We start from the raw sequence: 21,067 nt of genomic DNA on the forward strand, positions 1-21,067 counted from the left end.
TTATTTTCTTGACATTAGTACTGCTTTTCATACAGTGAAACAATTTTCCATCCTGTCTCTCCACAGTTGGCATTGCTGACAAAGCCATTGCTTGGCTCACATTATATCTCACAAACCTCTCACCCAGATAGCAAATATCTTAAAGGACTGAATGAATGCTATCTTTATCAGAGTATACCGAATTGAGTTTTTTTCTACTTTTTACATTTGAACCTACACATATGCTTCAAGCACACCAGTTCCACATCAGTTCACTCACTAAAATGTAATTTTTTTTTCATTTTGTTTGCCCTCTACCTAAGATGCCAGAGGCTAAAAATAGTTTTACTTAAAATTACTTTACCCAAATCTTTACTTATTACTATAGCTTCTGTTTCATTGGTCTCATAGCTAAAAACCCATGTAAATTAGTGTCTTCATCCTCACAGACATCAACCCTCAAGGTACAGTCAGGTTCTCAAGCATCAGACAGCTGATGATAAGTGGATGGCAGGTCATTCAGTGCCATGATTCCTAAACTCTGAAACTTTGTGCCCTTTTTCATAACTAAACTGCAAACTTTTCCCTTTACTTAGTACTATGTTCCACCTTCTACTGTTGTTCCACAGTAGTTCTGCTGTTATTATTATTATTATTATTATTATTATTATTATTATTATTATTAATAATAATAATAATAATAATAATGATAATAATGATAATAATAATGATAATAATAATAGGCTTCCTTCAATAATAATAATAATAATAATGAAGGTGATTTCAATGAGGCAGGAAGTTGTAGGGGGTTCCCCCTTCAATGCTCACTTACTTTCGAGCAGCAGACCTCTCAGTTCCCCACAGAGCAAGCAAAGGTCATCTCCCTTCTGAATGGTCAGGCTCTGGCATGGGCCACCCTGGTCTGGGAGCACCAAACTGTTGTATGTTCTACTGGGGCAGAGTTCACTGTTGCCCTCAAGCGGACTTTTGACCAGCCAGTCACTGGAGGGAAGACAGCCTCCCGTCTCCTTAATATACGTCAAAGGAAAAGACCGGTGGCTGATTATGCCAATGAATTTCACACTATGGCGGCCGAGAGTGGATGGAACCCCACAGCACTGATGGCTGCTTTCCACCAGGGCCTCAGTGAGGACCTTAAAGATGCACTGGTCCACCGAGATACTCCTGCCTCTCTCGATGACCTGATCGATCTGGTGTTGTGACTTGACAATCGCGTATGGGAGAGGCGCAGAGCACGGAGACCAGAGATCATTGGAGGCTCTTGCAGAGCTCCATGCACCCTTAGCCCTGTTCGTGTGCCTGACAAGCAGGGGGAATCCAGACCCCAGCCAATGGAACTCGATCACACCCGCCTTTCCCGACGTGACGCTCGGGTGCAGGAAGGGAGGTGTCTGTACTGTGGAAGCTTGGGTCATCTCCGCCCAGCGTGTCCTGAGCTCCGGGGAAAAGACAACGTCTGTCAGGGGAGGGAGGACCTCTTGGATCATCTCCGCCCAGCTTGTCCTGAGCTCCGGGGAAAAGACAACGTCCATCAGGGGAGGGAGGACCTCTTGGATCAACTCTGCCCAGCTTGTCCTGAGCTCCGGGGAAAAGACAACGTCTGTCAGGGGAGGGAGGACCTCTTGGATCATCTCCGCCCAGCGTGTCCTGAGCTCCGGGGAAAAGACAACGTCTGTCAGGGGAGGGAGGACCTCTTGGATCATCTCCGCCCAGCTTGTCCTGAGCTCCGGGGAAAAGACAACGTCTGTCAGGGGAGGGAGGACCTCTTGGATCATCTCCGCCCAGCTTGTCCTGAGCTCCGGGGAAAAGACAACGTCTGTCAGGGGAGGGAGGACCTCTTGGATCATCTCCGCCCAGCTTGTCCTGAGTTCCGGGGAAAAGACAACGTCCGTCAGGGGAGGGAGGACCTCTGACGGACTCAACCAGTCCTCCCCGAGAGTTGTTCCTAAGTACCACAATTGCTTTGGGAATGTCTGAAATGTGTCTCCAGGCATTTGTGGACTCGGGAGTGGCGGGCAACTTTCTCGACGCTGGGTTAGCCAACAAGTTAGCCCTGTCGCTGGTCCCAATGGACGACCCTACCCATTACTGCCATTGATGGCCGGTCCCTTGAGTCAGGGGTTGTTAGCCATCAAACCCGTCCAGTCACATTGCGAGTCAGCCCACACACCGAACAGATTGTGCTGTTTATTATCCATACTCCCAACTTGCAAGTGATCTTGGGGCACCCCTGGCTTCAGCGACATAATCCTCATGTAGACTGGCTGAGCCGTTCGATGCTGTCTTGGGGCTCGACATGTCAAACCTCCTGCCTGCAGCCACCCAAGCCTCAGTCTGGAGCTGGTCATAATCCCAACAGTCCAGACCTGTCTTGAGTCCCCCAGGAATACTGGGACCTGAAGGAAGCCTTCATCAAACAGAAGGCCCAACTTTTGCCTCCCCACCGGCCATATGACACGGCCATAAACCTCTTCCTGGGCACCAGTCCCCCTAGAGGCTGCTTATTCTCCCTTTCGGGGCCCGAACATCAGGCAATGGATCAATAAATACAGGAGTCCTTGGCCCTAGGGTTCATCAGGCCATCTACTTCCCTGGCTGGTGTGGGGTTTTTCTTTGTCGGGAAGAAAGACGGCGAGCTACGACCCTGTATAGACTACCAGGGCCTTAACAAAATAACCATCAAGGACCGCTATCTATTGGCCTTCATGACCTCAGCATTTGAGACGCTGCAGCAGGCCTCCATTTTTACTAAACTGGACCTGAGCAGCACCTACAACTTAGTTAGAATCCGAAAGGGAGATGAGTGGAAGACGACCTTCATCACCCCCTCTGGGCACTACAAATATATAGTCATGCCATTTGAGTTGATGAACGCACCTGCCATCTTCCAACGGTACATCAACAAGGTCCTAAGGTAAGCCCTTGACAGATACATGTTCGTCTACTTGGACAACATTTTAATATACAGCCAAATGGTAGACAAACTTTACCCATGTTAGGCTGGTCCTCCAGTTTCTACTCGAGAACCATCTCTTCTACATGCTGGAGAAGCCCATATTCCATGCATGAACCATCTCCTTTTTGTGATTTGTCATCTCCCACAACAAGCTATGCATGGACCCCGCCAAGTTACGGGCTGTAGAGAACTGGCCTAGACCCATCTTGGTGCGTCTGGTCCAACGCTTCCTGGGCTTCACGAATTTTTACTGCAGGTTCGTTAGGAACTTTAACACGGTTGCAGCCCCACTGATTGCATTGACTAGGAAGGCATCTGGTCGGTTCTGCTGGTCCTTCAAACTCCAGCAGGCATTCGAGGAACTAAAGCGCTATCTAACCACTGCTCCTATTCTTCAGCTCCCTGATGCAGAGCTTCCATTTCTTGTTGAGGTAGACGCATCTGAGGTGGGTGTTGGTGCTGTTCTGTCCCAACGGTTAGGACATGACAAAAAAAACTACATCCCTGTGCCTACTTCTCTCAGCATCTGTCCCCTGCAGAAAGGAACTACGACATGGGCAACGGCGAATTACTGGCAGTGGAGCTTATGCTTGAGGAGTGGAGGCACTGGCTGGAGGGGGCAAAACACCCCTTCCTGGTCTGGATGGACCACAAGAACTTGGCCTACATACAGCAAGCCAAGCAACTTAATCCACACCAAGCCAGATGGGGACTGTTCTTTGCCCGGTTTGACATCACTTTATCATACCGGCTGAGCACTAAGAATGCTAAACCAGATGCCCTCTCCCACCAGTGGGAATCCTCGCTGCCTTCTGCTCCGCCCTTGACCGTTATCCCCAGGGCCCGCATCGGGGGGTTGAGAATGCAGTACGTCAGGCCCTCCTTGCTGAACCAGAGTGAACCGGGTGGAGGCCCTTCTGGGGCGGTTGTATGTACCCAAGGTGGTTAGAGCTCGGGTCATCAAGTGGGGACATGCATCCCCTTTTCAGTGCACCCAGGAGTAACACGGATGCTCGAGTTTCTCTGTCTGTGATTTTCGTGGCCCTGCATGGAACCCGATGTTCGAGTATTTGTGAACTCCTGTCGCACCTGCACTCAGTGCAAGGAACCTAGGACAAGGCCCACTGGTCTGTTGCACCCACTGGCTGTCCCTTTGTGCCCTTGGTCTCACCTGTCACTCGATTTTATCACAGGGCTGCCCCCATCAAGGGGCAACTGTGATTTTGGTGGTCGTGTACAGGTTCTCCAAGGCCAGCCGCTTCTCACTGCCAAAGCTGCCATCTGTGAAAGAGGCAGCTAAACTATTACTTACACAGGTTGTCCGTCTTCATGGGCTGCCTTGCGACATCGAGTCAGACCGTGGGCCTCAATTCACTAGCCGGTTCTGGGGGGCCTTTTGTTGGTTTTTGGGGGCAGAAACCAGCTTGTCCTCTGGCTTCCATTCCCAATCCAATGGCCAGACTGAGAGGGTTAACCAGGACTTAGAGCGCACCCTCTGCTGTCTGGCCTCTTCCTGTCCATCCTCTTGGTCTGAGCACCTATTATGGGCGGAGTTTGCCCACAACATCCTGTGGCACTCCTCCAATTTGGGTATGCTCCGCCGATGTTTCCTGACCAAGAGGTCAACGTGGCGTCTCTTGTTTTACCTGTTCTTAGATCTAACTGTTTTGCACATGGGCCCACCATCATGAAATGTGATAGTTCACCCAGTAAGCTGTTGGTGTCATCACCTATCTGACTTGGGTTTGAGCCCCATTATGGATTTGTTATCCTAACTGTGAATCAGAATTAAATGTAAGCAATTTAAGTTTATAATTACTCGTAAAAAGTGTTTAAAGTTATTACTTAATTTCAGTTTGCAAATGCTAATTGTCTTTCAGCCTCTGGAATTGGAACAGGTGGGTTCCCTGGTCTTGGAGCAGGTGGGCTCCCTAGTCTTGGAGCTGGTGGATTTCCTAGCTCTGGGATTGGTGGAATTGGAGCTGGAGGACTTCCTGGCTCTGGACTTGGAACTGAAAGTGGTGGGATTGGAGCAGGTCCTGGAGGTAGCTTTTTAAATAAATTGTTCACATTGTCAAACTATGTACTATAGTAGAAGATTTAAAAGTGTATAGTGGTCAATTATTTATTTCCATGTTTCAGGATATGCTGGAGCAAAAGCAAGGAAATATGGTAAAAGTCACTTTCACACTGTAGTTTAATTATTGCGCATATTAGTGATAAAATCATGTTCATTTTTGAGAGGTCTTTGTTGTCATATACCATTTAGGACATAGTACCTACTGAACCAACATGACATTTGTATTTTTAGTTTAAAATCAATCCACAAGTATCATTACAGAACATTACAAAGTTCATGTATTGTTGTTATTGTCATCTATAGGTCAACTTGGAGGTCCTCGTGGAGCATTAGGTGCTGGTGGAATTCCAGGAGCAGTACCTGGGGTGGGACATGGCATTGGCGGTCTTCCTGGCAGTGGGCTTGGAGCATCTGGCTTGCCTGGAGCTGGAGGAATAGGTGGTCTACGTGTTGGAGGACTTCCTGCTGGCGGTATCAGTTCATCTCATGTTATAAAAGTTATATAATTGACTTAGCTTTGGGATTATTTTGTGTTTATATCCTTACTACAGTCTTAGTAGTCACCAGATATATGTCCACTATCTATTCATATCTCTAATTAACAGGAACAACTATTTACAGTAGATAAAGTACAACTTGCATGTAGTATGGTATTTTATGGTCTTCTGAACAGAATACCAGAATCAACATTCAGAAGAGGGGTGGAATGCTATGTAGCAGTTAACTGCAATAAATGACAACAGGTTACTGAACTGTAAAAAGTGATTTGTTGTTAACATAATTGAACTTAAAATAAGTTAATGTTCTGTTGCTGTTACTTTAAGGCTCAGTGATTAGAGAAACAGAACTTGAATTCATGCTAACAAACTACAGAACAAGAAGGCCAAAAACAAAAACAGGAAAACACTAAAGACATAAGCAGGGCAAGAATACAAGAAACACAGACAAACTTAGTACATGATGGTCTAATATAGAATAGCACTTCTAACATCAAACAAAGTAACAGGATAACAACCAGTAACAAGAACCAAGGAACACGGGTGTAAATAGACAGAGTAATGAAGGGAAACTAGGAACAGCTGGGAACAATTTGTAATGCAAGGAGGCAGAGCAGGATATGGGGACGAGTCGTGTACAACACAATGACACGTTTATTGAAACACAAAACAAGGATGACTACGTGGATCACAAGCTAACAGGGTTCAAACATCAAAAACATTCACACTTAAACACGAGACTTATATACATGATACACAACAGGGATACACAACAAGGAGCAGGTTTGAAACACAGGGAGGGCATGGCCATATGGACGAATGAACACACACACACACAGACAGACAGACACAGACAGGGAGACATTTGAGAGAAGGGGCCATACCATGACATAAGGTAGGGAATACAGAACCAGTGGGTGGAACAAGAACAGAACCAAAACATAAACAAGGATCATGTAGCTAGGCATCACTGTGGGAACCATAATGCCACAGGAGGGGAAACCATGATAGTTACTATTTTAAATTTTAAGGCACTTTAATTTATTCACTTTATGTAGGTTTAATTTATTCACACTTCATTTTTATAGTGTGACAGGAAAGGGGCACTCAAACAAAATTTTTTTCCAAATAATTTTGCAGAATATGGACCCGTGGCTATGGCTCAAAAAACTACTAAGGCTTTTGAGATTTTATTTAAAATATCTATAAAATATTACATAAATGATGACAAAATGTTCCTTTATACTCTTCAAAATATCTTCTGGCTTTTTAACAGGAGGTGCTGCTGGGGGCCTGGGTGGAGTTGGAAGTCTACCAAGCAATGGCCTTGGGCCTGGGGGTGTATCTAGTGGGGGTTTTGGCCCTGGAGGAGTGCCTGGTGGGAGTCTTGGCCCTGGAGGAGTGCCTGGTGGTGGTCTTGGCCCTGGAGGAGTGCCTAGTGGTGGTCTTGGCCCTGGAGGAGTGCCTGGTGGTGGTCTTGGGCCAGGAGGTAAATGAGCCTGTGTTGAATGTTTTAAGAATATTCAGTGTATGTTCCAGTCAAAGAAAATGCATAACTGTTTAGCTGTACTTCTCAGTATGCAAAATAAAGTGATAAATGTTCTGAAAAACTGACTAGTTAGTGTACCTTTATGTCTAAGTTTAGTACAGTGCAAAGAATCAATGCTTCCTTAAACAGACACCATGAGTTCTGTAAACATTGTAAACTAATAACTCCAAATAATCTTTATATATATATATATATATATATAATAGGTAGGTACTGTAGAATTGAACACTGGTTTAAGAAAACTTTGCAGTAGTCCTATTTAAGATTTAAGAAATCTTAAAACTTAAGAAGTGCTGCTACATGGATGTCTCAGAAGCACTGGGATGGGGTGATAAAGTGCAAATTATAGCTAAAACCTATTGGTGTGCTGATGTGGTCATCTTATATTACAGGATATGCTGCAACCAAAGCTCGCAAATACGGTAAAGGGGCATGAAATTATGTGGAATTTCAGAAAGAAATTAAAGCCAAGTGAACTGTTCCTTTTGATAGTGGCTTGTAAATTATGTTTTGCTCCTTAAAGGTCTCCTCAGTGGAGCAGGTGGGGCTGCTGGAACAGGACTGCCTGGAGGGGTTGTTGGTGGTGGATTAGGCCTAGGAGTACCAACTGGTGGAACTGGTACTGGAGTGTCACTAGCAGGTGGAGTTGGCATGGGAGGAGCACCAATGGGTGGATTTGGTCTAGGAGGAGTACCCGGTGGTGGTGTTGTCCCTGGACTGGTACCAGGAGGTGGCTTTGGCCCTGTCTATGGAGGTAAAGTGGTAAACCTTACATATATGCAGTTTTAATTAGATTTGCTGTTGTCAGCCCAACATGTTTTCTAGTTACATTTATTGGTCGTATCTCATGTCCTGAACATAGCATATCCCAGTGGACCAAAGACCCTTAAAACAATTTTTTTTATTAGTAGTAGTGTGATCTCAGTAGAAATTTGTACCGAATAGTACTTTAAACAGTAACTTTTCTTATGTTGGGTTGTGCAAATTATGAATTTGCAATTGTGAGATCATGTTGGTGTTATGATTTAGGAGCAGGATTTGGAACTGGGGCTGGACCTGCTGGTGGATATAGTCAAGGCACTGAGCTGGGTCCTGGGGCTGGATATGGTGCGGGTATCATACCTGGAGGAATAGGAACCAGAGGAGGGCCTACAGGTGTTGGAGGTACTTCCAAGTTTAGTTCCAAGGCATCAATTACATTGTTGGATTTGTTTAGATTTAAGTACTCAGTCTTGCTTACTTCATCAACATATTGATCTTCAATGTAAACTGTTTTGTTTCGGATTGCATATGGACCAGGCTCAAAAGCTATAAAATATGATAGGTCTTTCAACATACAGTACTGGTCAAATGTTTTAGGCAGGAGTGAAAAAATTCTGTAAACTAAGAATCCTTTCAAAAATGGAAGTGTTAATAGTTTATTTTCATCAATTAACAAAATGCAGTGAATGAACAGAAGAGAAATCTAAATCAAATCAATATTTGGTGTGACCACCCTTTGCCTTCAAAACAGCATCAATTTGTCTAGGTACACTTGCACACAGTTTTTGAAGGAACTCGGCTGGTAGGTTGTTCCAAACATCTTGGAGAACTAACCACAGATATTCTGTGGATGTAGGTTTCTTCAAATCCTTCTGTCTCTTCATATAATCCCAGACAGACTCGATGATGTTGAGATCAGGGCTCTGTGGTGGCCATACCATCACTTCAAGGACTTCTTGTTCTTTATGCTGAAGATAGTTCTTATTGACCTTGGCTGTATGTTTGGGGTCGTTGTCCTGCTGCAGAATAAATTCGGGGCCAATGATATGCCTCCCTGATGGAATAGCATGATGGACAAGTATCTGCCTATATTTCTCAGCACAGATCCTATATTTTCGTGCATTGTTGAGTCACTTGACCTTGTTTCCATGTCGGAGGTATGGCTTTTTGGCTGCAACTCTTCCATGAAGACCACTTCTGGCCAGACTTCTCCGGACAGTAGATGGGTGTACCTGTATCCCGCTGGTTTCTGCCAGTTCTGAGCTGATGGCACTGCTGGACATCTGATTTCGAAGGGAAATAAGCTTGTTGTGTTTTTCATCTGTGTTTCCTTGGCCGACCACTGCGTCTACCAACCTCAACGTTGCCCATTTCTTTGTGCTTCTTCAAAAGAGCTTGAACAGCACATCTTGAAACCCCAGTCTGCTTTGAAATCTTTGTCTGGGAGAGCCCTTGCTGATGCAGTATAACTACTTTCTGTCTTGTTGCTGTGCTCAGTCTTGCCATGGCGTATGACCTGTGACATGAAACTGTCTTCCACAACCTCACCTTGGTAGTAGAATTTGGCTGTTCCTCACCAAGTTTTAAGACTCCTGCACAGCTGTTTATGTTTCAGTTAATCACTGTGTTCCAACCTACATGTGAAATTGATGATCATTAGCACATGTTTGGTATAATTGGTTGATCATACATCTGACTATAATCCTACAAAATCCCTGACTTTGTGCAAGTGTACCTATAAGAATTGATGCTGGTTTGAAGGCAAAGGGTAACACCAAATATTGATTTAGATTTAGATTTTTCTTTTGTTCACTCACTCATTGATAAAAATAAACAATTATTATTTGTATGTTTGAAAGGATTATTTTGCACAGTACTGTACATTTAAAGGCTTCAAAACACAAATTAAGTCTTAAATTAAACAGGATCAAATTCAATTCAATTCAATTTTATACCAAGATAGGGTTGTAGTGTAATGAAACGGTCTCAGGCTACTTCTCTAGTACAGTGATTAAAAAAATAACCCAAAAAACAATAGTATAAAGACAACAGACAAAGACACAGAAACAGCTACATTAAAAAAAATTGGTTGAACAGTAACTGATGTTCAGAAGGTTGAGGTAATAATTAAAAAATCTAACTAAAAACTTTTGCATAAAATTTGACATTTCTATGCCTTATGTATTTGTAACTAGTTTTCATAGTAAATAAAAATATCCTTGTGGTAGCCTATTTCAAATTACACTTTCACTTTCAAATTTACACTTTTAATCTAGCACTTGTATTGGTGCTTCAGAATCGAATTTGAGATTAATTGTTTTTTTTGCTTGAAAAAGTCAGTAGGATTTCACTAAGATGAATGGCATGAAAGTTTCACAAATGTTTGCATGACTTGATGTGTTTTAAAGATTATTTGGAAAATTTGTCAGTCAGGCCCTATAATCTTGCTGTGTTCCTTTGCTCTTCAGGTGTACCTGGAGCAGGGGAACAGTTAGGGGGAGTACCTGGCACTGGAACAGGAGCACTAGGAAGTACTGGACAGGGTGGTGAGCAGAAAATCTTTTAACCAGCTGCAGAGGATCATCAGATTTTTTTGCTATAATTTTTTTTTTTTTTTAAGTTTATATTAGAGTCATTGTTATTACAAATCATAGGCTAAATCATGTCTTATTGTTTAATAACGTGTTCTTCTAAAGAATGATCATAGGCTGATTTTGTCTCACTCAGCAGTTGTGCCTGGAAGCTTTGGAGGTAGGCTTGGCCTTGGTGTAGTCCCTGGCAGTGTGCCAGGCACAGGCTTTGGAGGATATGGAGGTAGGTGTGGGCAAAAATTGGGCAAAGGTGGATTTTTTTGTGAGTAATAATGTTAAAGGAATACTTTGTCATCCATTTTGAAATTAGTGAGTGAGAGAACATAATATCCTCTTCTGTTTGATTGTAAATGCAGGCTATGGAGGCAGGGCAAAGCCCTCAAAATATGGTAAAAACCTTTTGTCAGAACCTCTAAGATTGGTTAAAGAGATTGTTAGAGGGATGAGGACTGATTGGATAGAGATCTTTAATAACATTAACTCATATATTATCCTTAATAATAAACTCATCCATTAACATTAACATATATGTTATCTATCAGCTATTGACTACCAAATATCTGCTTCAATCAGGTCAGCCAGGTGGTGGGATTGGCAGTGTTTTAGGTGGAGCTGGTTCAGTACTTGGTGCTGTTGGAGTTGGAACCACGGGAGGAAGGACTGGAATTACTACTGGTGCAGGTGAAAATGAACCAATCTATCTTTGTTAATTTATGGATTTTGTAAAATGTAAAATTCTTTAATATATTTTTGAAAATTATCATGTATTCATTTGCTTGACAGGAGCCACAGGAAGCAAGGCAGATAAATATGGTATATGTTTTTTTTTCTTTTTTTCTACCAGTTGCAATTTTTTTAATTCACTTTGTCTATATCAGTCTCATACAGGATAGAAGCCTAGCAACAATATGTTTTAAAATTGACCGTAGTAGTACCAGATGTCAGTGGAGGAACACTAGGAGGAGCAGTGATTCCAGGCAGTACACCAACCACATTCACAGGCCAGGGAAATAGAACTGGAGCTGATGGAGGTAATCTTGTTAATAAAGGATAATGAGCTTGGTGATGGGTCTTAATTGTTGTTTGACAAGAATTCTAATTGTATCCCCTTATTAGTTGGTGTAAACTACACACTGTCTTGAGGTCCATGCAAATAATAACACGTAACCATTATGAGTTAATGTCTACAGCCCAGTAGAGGCAAGGCATGGCAAAGCTTAAAGAAGAAAATGCTTCAGTGTTGTGATTCTGACTCTCTTGGTCTCTTTTGCTCTATCAACTCTTTTTTAAGTTGTGCGACACGGTGGAACAGCTCCTGGAGCTAATGGCACTGAAGAAAGACCAGGTTAGCAACAAACTTGAAAATGTACTCTGCTGTTGTATTTCTCAGTAGGATAATGTTTTAGTTCTCAGTAGAATTCATTTGATTTGCTAAAATAATATAATAATATTAAGGCTAATATTTAGACATTGGATTGGAGTAATGTTAAACTGAATAGTCTTGTACCAGTTGTCTAATGTTTTATGAATTTAATGAATTATGTTTTGTATACAGGTGGTACTAAAGCACCCAAGCTGGGTAAGTTTTTCCTTTGTTTCCAACCCTCTTCAATTAATACTACTGTAAAAATTACTTGAAAAGACTTCTCAATCACACAGGAGAACAAGGAGGAGCAATTGAGGGATCTGGAAGCTCCATTGGAGGTGGCACAGGTGAAAGTAGAATGAAGTCATTGTCCAAAATGAATCTTTTCATAAATTTTAAGATATATAACATGTGAATACAAAGTAACTAACATTTTCTAATTGTTTGGATTTGGACTTTGGAAGCTCCATGTGTGTCCTATATTTTTTATAATAGGAGTTAGTGGTGGGCCTGTTGAAACTGATGGATTTGATGGGGTTGCTGGGACAGGAATACCCATCTTAGCTGGTGGAAAACCAGGTACTTCATTGCAACACTGTGTGCTTAGCCACGTTCCTCAGTCATGGATGTTGTTCACTAATTACGTACATGAAAAAAAGTTTTGAATGATAGTAATCCTGCAACAGTAGGAGCTATGCTTCAACGCTGATATGAAGATCTGCTGAAATATAATATTTCACGTGAGAATAACGTGAAAAAAGAGGGATTCAAGTTTAAAACTAAGGCTGTAGTGAAACAAAGGAAACCCATAACAATTGCTCAAACGGAAAAGGAAGCAAACACAACGTAACTTCAATAACTGATGCCACAGTTACAACAGAAAAGGGTTTTATAAGGCAAATTAAAGGGCAACACATAGTACTTGAAGGAATTCAGATCCCAGGTGTTTCGTTAAGCCATGTTCATTTTCCATAATGCCACTTCCAAAATCATGTATAGTCCCTATAGTCACAACTGTAATGATACTAAGAATGAGCATAATGGGCTTTAAAACCCTTGGAAGCAATTGTTATCTTAAGAGAGATATCCTATGTATGTTCAAAGTACAGTTTGATTGACATTTTAAAGAGAAAAACATCAATATTTAATTGGGAAGCTTGACATTTTAAAGACACTTAAAAATGTCAAGCTTTCCGATTAAATATTGACGTTTTTCTCTTTTCTCATGTTTTAGATGATGTGGCTTCCATTCCAGATTTGTAACTGAAAGTTTACGAACTGAAAGTTTGTAACTGAAAGTTTGTAACTGAAAGTTTACGAACTGAAAGTTTGTAACTGAAAGTTTACGAACTGAAAGTTTGTAACTGAAAGTTTACTACTTCACACCAACTGGGGTAGTGAATGTGAACGACAGTGAATGTCACCCTTACCCACCTCCTTTTCATCAACAGGTGGAACAGGAGTGCCTATACCAGAAAGTAAGATTTTTTCTTTAATCTGAAGAAAAAGTGTAATGCAAGATATAGTTTTAAAAATGGATTAAAATATTTTATCACTTAAGGGTACCACTTCACAGAAAGCAATGACTGAAATTTCAATATGATTGCACCATCTCTCTCTGCAGTTGGTGCTGGAATTGTTCAACCCATTGGTAAGTATGGTTTGTGTTGCATAACTTTTTAAATGTTGTAATTATATGGTTGCCAGTAGTTAGACATAAAGAACCCAAAACCTACTAAAGGTCTTTAAGATATCAGTCAACCATACATTAGTTTAGTTGCATTTTTTAAGTATAGATTATTGTATATATCATATATACTGATTATGGGTTTTCCTTGTGTTTTGTTAGATGGAACAAGTGCAGGTGAGTTTGTGTTTAAAAAACATACCAAAAAAAATATTCTGGAGGTGTTGTAGCTCCCTCTGGAGGTGACGGGAATCCAATGCACTCAATTATCTTCTTGCATGTATTCATTCATGTCACTTTTTTCTCCTATATGATATTCGTCCCAGCTGAACACACTATGTAACTTGTTTTATTTACAGGGGGTTCTGGTCAAGGCCAGCCAGGTGCCGGTATGTAGTGCAACACTCCATAGGTGGAAGAGTAGATATTCAATCCTTGGTCTTTTCATCAGGGGTTGGTGTAGGGATACAGTCTTGGTTAAGGTGGCAGCACTAGTGTAAGCATTACCACTGGCTTTGGGACTGGCACTGGGACTGGCATTGGGACTGGTGATGCTGGCACAGGTAGGGGTGGAATATCCCACAGTCCACCAGCTGAGACATGAGCAGGTGCTGTAAAGAGTGTTAGATGAATGTTTGTGGTGTAACATACCTTTACTAATTCACAGAGAACAATGCAGGATGCCTGTGCATTCAGTGTTTCTGCACTGCTCCACAGTTCATCGAATTTACTATATCAGTACAAAGACAAGCCATCCTTTAGCTTTCTTGAGTTTACATGGTTCTCTCTTCTATGTCAGAACATTAATAGAGATAGAAGCACTGAAACCTTTGAACCAGTTTTTATGTATGTACATCTTCCACTGGTGCATAAAACAATTGATCTATCAATGAGACAAAAATTAATCACATTTATTGTAAGTAACCTGCATCAAAAATATAATATAATTTGATTTATTCCCCATGGCACAAAGTTTATTTTATACAAAGTTTGGCACAAGGGTGATTCTAATGATCTTTTAATCACTTGAATAAACATAACTAATTAGAGAATATTTTAGTGGCATTGTTCTCACTGTTACTATAAGATTATAGTTTAATGCTTTGTAAATTAAAAAATTAAATTAATATTTTACATATTTTATAGTACATTTTCAGAATATAAGCAGTATACTGTATACTTGCAGAGCTAACAGTCTATTTGTTAAAAAAAAAAAGTGTCTTAAAATAGTGGATATAACCAGTATTATCCCATATGGTATAATTGAAACAGATGTGGTTTTGCATAGGTGGACTTGCTGATAGTCTGCAAGGAGCCAAACCATTGAAACTTCCAGGTATTCCAATGCCCCTTGCTATTGTTACCATTTCAACATTCTTGGAAACATAGCTACTATTTTTAGTAGTCATACAAATCAAATTGTACTTTTTGCAAGATCTTTATTTTTGTTTATGTGTACTTAGCTGGAGTTATACCACAAAATGTACTGTGTTGTTGCTGTGTGCACCATAGGTGCTGGAGGTAGTGTTGTAGCTGGGCGTGGAGATACTCCAGGCACTATTGGGGAAGGACCAGATGTTGTGGGTGCAGGCCCAGGTGGAATTGGTGGAGGGCTGAGTGAAACTGGAGTTGGAGGAGTACCTGGTGGGTTTAGAGGTGGACCGGGTGGGGTTGTAGGAGTACCCGGTGGAGTTGGAGGTGGACCAGGTGGGGTTGGAGGAGTACCTAGTGGAGTTGGAGGTGGACCGGGTGGGGTTGGAGGAGTACCTAGTGGAGTTGGAGGTGGACCGGGTGGGGTTGGAGGAGGACTGGATGGAGTTGGCACCAGCACGAGGCCAGGAACAATTAAACCTCCTAAAGGTTAGTTATTATTATTATTATTATTATTATTATTATTATTATTATTATTATTATTATTATTATATGTTAGGTCATTAATTTGTTAATCTTAAAACTCTCTTCTGCATTATCTGCATATTTTTAAAAATGCTATTTGTGATGTGTCAGATAATGATTTTCTTTTCTTTTTCACTTTCCTTCTCAACATGATGTTTCAGGTTATGGTATCACAGGGGGAGGGGGGATCTTGGGTGCTGGTGGCACTGGCGGCACTGGCGGCACTGGGGGCCCAGGTGGACTAGGAGGGCCTGGAGTGGCAATGGGAGCAGGCTTTTTGCCTGGAAGTAGCAATTTCCTACCGGGAGGTGGAGGAATGGGAACTGGATCTCAGAAACCTAGCAAAAGTACACAAACTAAGTAGTAATAGTCTGAAATACTAAATGGACTTAAACTCACAAGATGATGCAAAACTCTTGTAAAATTCAATAAAAGTAATTTAAAATAAAACTAAAACAAAATTTACCAAATTATTTACTTTTGTCTCTAAAGTTAAAATTCAATTATGTCTTAAAATTCAGTTATGAATTACAACTATTCACATGTTAGTTTGGACACTTTTGAAGGCTTTGTCTTTGCTGACTCTAGGTTATGGTGGAAGTTTAGGTGCTGGTGGCATCCTGCCAGTGAATGGTATGTTTCATGCTGTGATTCTATTCAGAGTAAATTATCACTTTCAAATGTCATCTGAATTACATAAAAAGGTAGAGAGGAATCTGAAAATCTTAAGATTTTCAGATCCCTCTCTACCTTTTTATGTACAAGGTAAAAGGTATTTCCTCTTTGTGTGCTCTAGAGAATATTCTTAAATATTCTTATATTTTTATGATTTCATGAAACAGGTTCACTCAGACCCATATAAGTCAAATAAGAATCTACCTATCCCATAATGCCCCCCAGGTCTTATCCTTTCATATTTTTTCCAGGTCTAAGGTTTCCAAGTGGAGCCGCAGTAGGCAGCAAACGAGGTATAGATATCCTTATATCTTTTCCCTCCCATAACCAAATAATGAATATTCATAGCCCAGTCTGCATATCATGCTTTTTTGAATGTGAAGATCAGAATGTTTCATATACCTTTAAAATAAATGTTACATTTATTGGTCTCCACTTATGGGGCATTAGGGATGCTTTTTGGAGGAGGTGGGGGGCTTAGTGACCTTGGAAGCCCAAGTGGCGGACCAGGCGGCTATGGCCCTGGGCCTGGCAGTTATGGAACAGGACCTGGTGGCTATGGGGGTACCACTGGTGGCTACAGAACAGGACCAGGTGGTCCTGGTACAGTAGGTGGGTCTAGTGGAACTGGAGCTGGCAGTGAGTTTGCAGAGTGCTGTACTATTTTAAAGAAAATGTAATGTTAACCTGTTAACAGTTCATTCAATCAACATTTTTTCAAACATTATTAGAATAAAGTAATGAATCTTCAAATACAATATGCTGTGTAGAACACTTTCTAAGAAAGACTTTAGTTTAGTGTGGTTAAATTTAAAGCTGCTGACTACAACTGGCAAATTATAGTTTATGGTTATGTTTGCTTGTAGTCTATACTGTTTACAAGTTCTCACATTCTGATGCCATCTAAACCTACTGCCTTATTTGTATAAACAGATCTTGGATATGGCCCTGGAACAGGAAAGCCACCAAAAGGTATGTCATTAGGAGCTTTATTTGCTAATGGTAGGGCAAGCAAAATATTCAAATGTGATTTAGTCATGAGACAATTGCTTATTTTTTTCTGATAACAGGCTATGGAGCTTCTGGAGCATTGGGTGACTCTGGAAGAGGAGTTGGTGGGGTGGGGGGCCTAGGAGGAGGGTCTGGAGGTGTTGATTCTGGTCCAGGAGGAGTTGGTGGAATTGGAGGAATTGGAGGAATTGGAGGTGGACTAGGAGGTCTAGGTGGAGGTACATTATATCAACAATTAAAGCATATATTACAGTTATAGCCATACTTGCAGTAAACATTCACTTACATAAGGTCCCACAAAAAAGTAATAATGTTTAATTGAAGGCTTTGCTTATAATGCTCATAATGGCAAAGGTTAAAAAGGTAGTGGTTCCCAATCTTAATACATTAGGGCCCTATGCATATTTTTCTGTTTTTCATAATTTAACTCCCTTGGTCCAGCTCATCAGCTAACTGTTACAACCTCCATGAGATAGAACAGGTATGTTATAGCAGGAAAAACATAAAGCAAGGGGACCCAAGCATTAGGACTGCAAACTAAATCCTGTCACTCATATGACATACATCATACCATCATATGTAGAATAGAAAAGTGTGTTTTGTTTTCAGGTTTAGGATACCCAGGTGGAGCAGGAATCGCATCAGGAGCCAGAAAACCTGGGAAATCAGGTGCTGCTTGTTTGAATACCCACACAATCGCCATGGTGATCATGCTTTTTCTGTGGACAGAAATATATTTACTTTGAAACGTTTTTGTTGTGTGAATTTGAAGATGGACAAATTAAAGTACGATTTCACAACTAAAGCTACCTTGGTGTTCCTTAAATGTTTGATGTGTGACACCTCAATGAAATTCTCGAGCAGTTCAAGGGATATCCTGTTCAAACAGGATACCTAAGTACATACATTCCACATGCTTAGGAACAACAGAACTACAGACTATGCTAACCATTAAATGATCTCAAAATAGTTCCCAGAGAGGCCTCTTATAAAATAAGTAATAGACATAAATTAAGGAAATGCATTTAAAAATGTGTGATGCTAGAATGCAAATAGTATCTCACATGCAAGTACAGTTTTGGTAGAAAAAAGTAAATCAATTAATTAATACAAATCAGTTTAATTACTGTTATTATGAAGATAAATCACACCAACTTTAATTTCTCACATCGTAAGATTATTGTGTCAGTGTTTTGACCTGCACAAACAATTGATACAAAAAAACTACAACTCCACAATTTTACTTGTCATCTTAACTATATAATGATCATTATTTGGGTTCTCAGAGCGCTGTTCATTGTTATTTTAGGATTTGGAGATTTGGGAGGAGTAGGAGGACGTGGAGGTACAGGTGGGGCTCTAGGAAGAGCCCCTGCAGGTGGAGGACTAACAGGTGTAGAAGGAGTAGGTGCTGCTGGCCAAGCAGGACCTGGTGCAGGTATTTTGTATAGCCTCAAGTACTCTTCCAACAGATCATCAGTAAAATCACTGCTTTGAGATAAGGACTCATAGTGTGCTTTTAGGTTTCAGGTATCCAGGCAGTGCAGGCCTGGGAGCAGGAGCTGGGATACCTGTGAAATCAGGTGCTGTTTGGCCATTTTCTGTGTAATATAACACAACAAAATAGGTGCTGAGCAAAATACCCCCAAATGATCCATAACTCATAGTGACACCTCAATGTACTTAAACATAAATGTGGTAAACACTATACAGGAATATTGCAGGCGTGAGTCTAAAGATCCTGAAAACATGCCAATCATTCCTTCTTTTTTCCTGTTGTACAGCCTATGGCACAAGTGCCTTGGGTGGTCAAGGTTACCAGCCAGGTAGGACAACATTCGTTCTTCTCATTCTCCCTATTTCATGGGTTAAACACTATAACAGGAAATATAGTATGGGGGCATTTGATTAATACAAAACATTACATTTGTTGCATCTTTCTTCAGTTTGAAGTTGTCGTTATGAAGGTGTGTGAATGGGCTGAAATTATATCTATGAAGTTGGAATGATGTGTTTGCTACTCCTGCAGGGAGTGCAGTGCCTGGACATGGTGTGGGTGGTCCAGGAAGTTATCAGCAGCCATTTACAGGTAATGAGGATCAGATTCACTCCCTGAGATTCTGTTGAGAAGGGCTAATTTACTGCCATAGCAAGTTTAAAACAAACATCTAAAAAGCTTCTGTTTCCAGGATTTGGTCATAACTCATGTTACAGATGTAGGCTATACTGACTGATGAAACTTGTCTACCACATTAGGCTATGGTGGAGTTGGACCAGGTGGAGCTGGAAGTGCACCACTTACACCTCAACAATGTAGGACATGACTCAATTTTACACGGTGTACCTAAATTACATGTTAATTTGTACTTGTAATTCAAAGGACTGGAGTTCTTACTGTGCTATATCCACTGAAGATTTCAGTGAACTATGTTCTTTATTGATTGATGGATTGCTATTTATTGTCCTGTTTATGCTTTTTTTTAACAGCCAAAGCAGCCAAATATGCAGCTCTCCTGGGTAATCTAAGTGCTGGAGGATACAGAGGTATCATACACATTACTATATTAATAGTAATACTATACTATACTAATTCATGTTACTATGCATAATGTGTATTTGTGAAGCCCATAAAATGTTTCCATGCAATTACTTCAGCTGTGTTTGATCACAGGGGGTGCTGCATGCCGAGGCAAGTACTGTGGTAGGAGGAGGAAGTGAGAACCCTGAAAAGGGATGTGACCTCATGAACAAGTGGTGCTACTGCCTATCTCAGATGTGCTTTTTCATTGCTAGCATGGGAAAAGAAAAACAACAACAAACCCCATTTTGTAACATAAGTGTGTCCAGAGGTTCAGAAGAAGCACATCACATATATTTGATAAAGTTTGATCTAAGGTGCTGTACATTGCGCTCTTACCCATACCCTCATGGCACAATGTAAGCCCTTTTTTATTTATATGTAAGCCCTATTTATTTACACACCAGGCCATTATTTAATTATTTTTTTTAACTTCAGTTTAGTTTTTATTTCAGCACTTCAGAAGAAGAGGTAACTGATCTGTTCACTGTCATCCATTAGTTCAATGCTGTCAAGGCATGTAACAACACTGTCCCTTAATTATCACTGTAGCTTCACTGTAAATTAGCTGGGTGTGTAATGGCCAGATCACACAAAATTGTGGTGGATTGCAGTAAACTTGCACATATTTACCTGATACTCCTGATGGTCTGAACTGTGATCCACACAAAACAGTGGCTCTTCTGACTCATCAATCACCACTGCTCCATCTTAGCGCTTAGTCTCAATTTCAGAGTCACAGCTACATATTCAGAAGTACTGCTTAGGAGCAGGTCTCTGCTACTTGAAGCAGATCTGTAAGAGTAATACACAATTGAGCTTACACCAAGTGGTACAGATCACGTTCCAAGATTCTCATCATTTGTGCACAGTGTGACTGTTTGCTTCTTCTCTTTTGATGGTGCCTACCACCCTTTTCTTCTTACTAAGGCAGGCTTATAATGGCCTCTACGTGAGTGCATGTTGATGAGCTTTGTCATCTGTGCTGTTAGAGAAATGTAGACTTACACTCTGCCTTTTGGACAGTCTTACTGTAGCAAATTGTATTTTCTGATGTTGGCACCGTATTTCCCGAACAACTGAGGATTAGAAGTTTTTCACTATACTTCAGGAGCTTAAAGTGATTCTCTGGGTGTGTGTTTTCTGAAACTTGTGAATGATGTATTTGTGTAAGTGGAAATTACAATTCAAATGTGACCTGAGATCAAGAGAATGACGATGCAGCCGGTTAATAGCAGGTTTGCAGTGTTTACCTTTTGATTTTCACTTTATGTGGCTCTTACTTTGAATTTCACATCTTGAACATGAAATTCATGTATGACCATCAAGATTTCTTATGATGCGTTATTTTTAGTTCATTAAATAAATTACAAAATCATCTTTTGTCTTTCTTCATTTATGTCCTAAAGGATTTCATCA

At 40.9% G+C, this 21,067-nt stretch overlaps 1 protein-coding gene across 6 annotated transcripts in view; it reads left to right on the forward strand.

Annotated features, from left to right (window-relative positions):
* The window catches only part of elnb (elastin b), a 29,668-nt gene extending 8,642 nt beyond the window's left edge, over nucleotides 1–21,026 (forward strand). For 2 of the 6 annotated variants that reach the window (XM_027018285.3, XM_027018312.3), the window contains 37 exons: nucleotides 4,837–5,001; nucleotides 5,099–5,128; nucleotides 5,340–5,507; nucleotides 6,810–7,022; nucleotides 7,475–7,504; nucleotides 7,606–7,836; nucleotides 8,112–8,246; nucleotides 10,313–10,390; nucleotides 10,572–10,658; nucleotides 10,792–10,824; nucleotides 11,009–11,116; nucleotides 11,219–11,248; nucleotides 11,365–11,466; nucleotides 11,727–11,780; nucleotides 11,991–12,014; nucleotides 12,095–12,148; nucleotides 12,297–12,380; nucleotides 13,253–13,279; nucleotides 13,426–13,452; nucleotides 13,651–13,665; nucleotides 13,848–13,877; nucleotides 14,777–14,824; nucleotides 15,001–15,348; nucleotides 15,546–15,731; nucleotides 15,973–16,017; nucleotides 16,311–16,352; nucleotides 16,510–16,671; nucleotides 16,993–17,031; nucleotides 17,130–17,288; nucleotides 17,680–17,739; nucleotides 18,380–18,508; nucleotides 18,594–18,653; nucleotides 18,855–18,896; nucleotides 19,100–19,159; nucleotides 19,327–19,383; nucleotides 19,558–19,614; nucleotides 19,742–21,026. In XM_027018285.3, coding sequence (XP_026874086.2) covers nucleotides 4,837–5,001; nucleotides 5,099–5,128; nucleotides 5,340–5,507; nucleotides 6,810–7,022; nucleotides 7,475–7,504; nucleotides 7,606–7,836; nucleotides 8,112–8,246; nucleotides 10,313–10,390; nucleotides 10,572–10,658; nucleotides 10,792–10,824; nucleotides 11,009–11,116; nucleotides 11,219–11,248; nucleotides 11,365–11,466; nucleotides 11,727–11,780; nucleotides 11,991–12,014; nucleotides 12,095–12,148; nucleotides 12,297–12,380; nucleotides 13,253–13,279; nucleotides 13,426–13,452; nucleotides 13,651–13,665; nucleotides 13,848–13,877; nucleotides 14,777–14,824; nucleotides 15,001–15,348; nucleotides 15,546–15,731; nucleotides 15,973–16,017; nucleotides 16,311–16,352; nucleotides 16,510–16,671; nucleotides 16,993–17,031; nucleotides 17,130–17,288; nucleotides 17,680–17,739; nucleotides 18,380–18,508; nucleotides 18,594–18,653; nucleotides 18,855–18,896; nucleotides 19,100–19,159; nucleotides 19,327–19,383; nucleotides 19,558–19,614; nucleotides 19,742–19,788 — 3,266 coding nt within the window. In that variant the 3' untranslated portion in view covers nucleotides 19,789–21,026. Of the gene's footprint in view, nucleotides 1–4,836; nucleotides 5,002–5,098; nucleotides 5,129–5,339; nucleotides 5,508–6,809; nucleotides 7,023–7,474; nucleotides 7,505–7,605; nucleotides 7,837–8,111; nucleotides 8,247–10,312; nucleotides 10,391–10,571; nucleotides 10,659–10,791; nucleotides 10,825–11,008; nucleotides 11,117–11,218; nucleotides 11,249–11,364; nucleotides 11,467–11,726; nucleotides 11,781–11,990; nucleotides 12,015–12,094; nucleotides 12,149–12,296; nucleotides 12,381–13,252; nucleotides 13,280–13,425; nucleotides 13,453–13,650; nucleotides 13,666–13,847; nucleotides 13,878–14,776; nucleotides 14,825–15,000; nucleotides 15,349–15,545; nucleotides 15,732–15,972; nucleotides 16,018–16,310; nucleotides 16,353–16,509; nucleotides 16,672–16,992; nucleotides 17,032–17,129; nucleotides 17,289–17,679; nucleotides 17,775–18,379; nucleotides 18,509–18,593; nucleotides 18,654–18,854; nucleotides 18,897–19,016; nucleotides 19,053–19,099; nucleotides 19,160–19,326; nucleotides 19,384–19,557; nucleotides 19,615–19,741 lie in introns of those variants that run through there. The other 4 variants (XM_027018294.3, XM_027018303.3, XM_081718731.1 and 1 more) reach the window with 4 other exon arrangements.
* The last annotated feature ends 41 nt before the right edge of the window (nucleotides 21,027–21,067 follow it).

This window comes from Electrophorus electricus, chromosome 8 (genome assembly GCF_041902795.1).
Source record: "Electrophorus electricus isolate QZ-2024a chromosome 8, ASM4190279v1, whole genome shotgun sequence".
Lineage (NCBI taxonomy): Eukaryota > Metazoa > Chordata > Actinopteri > Gymnotiformes > Gymnotidae > Electrophorus > Electrophorus electricus.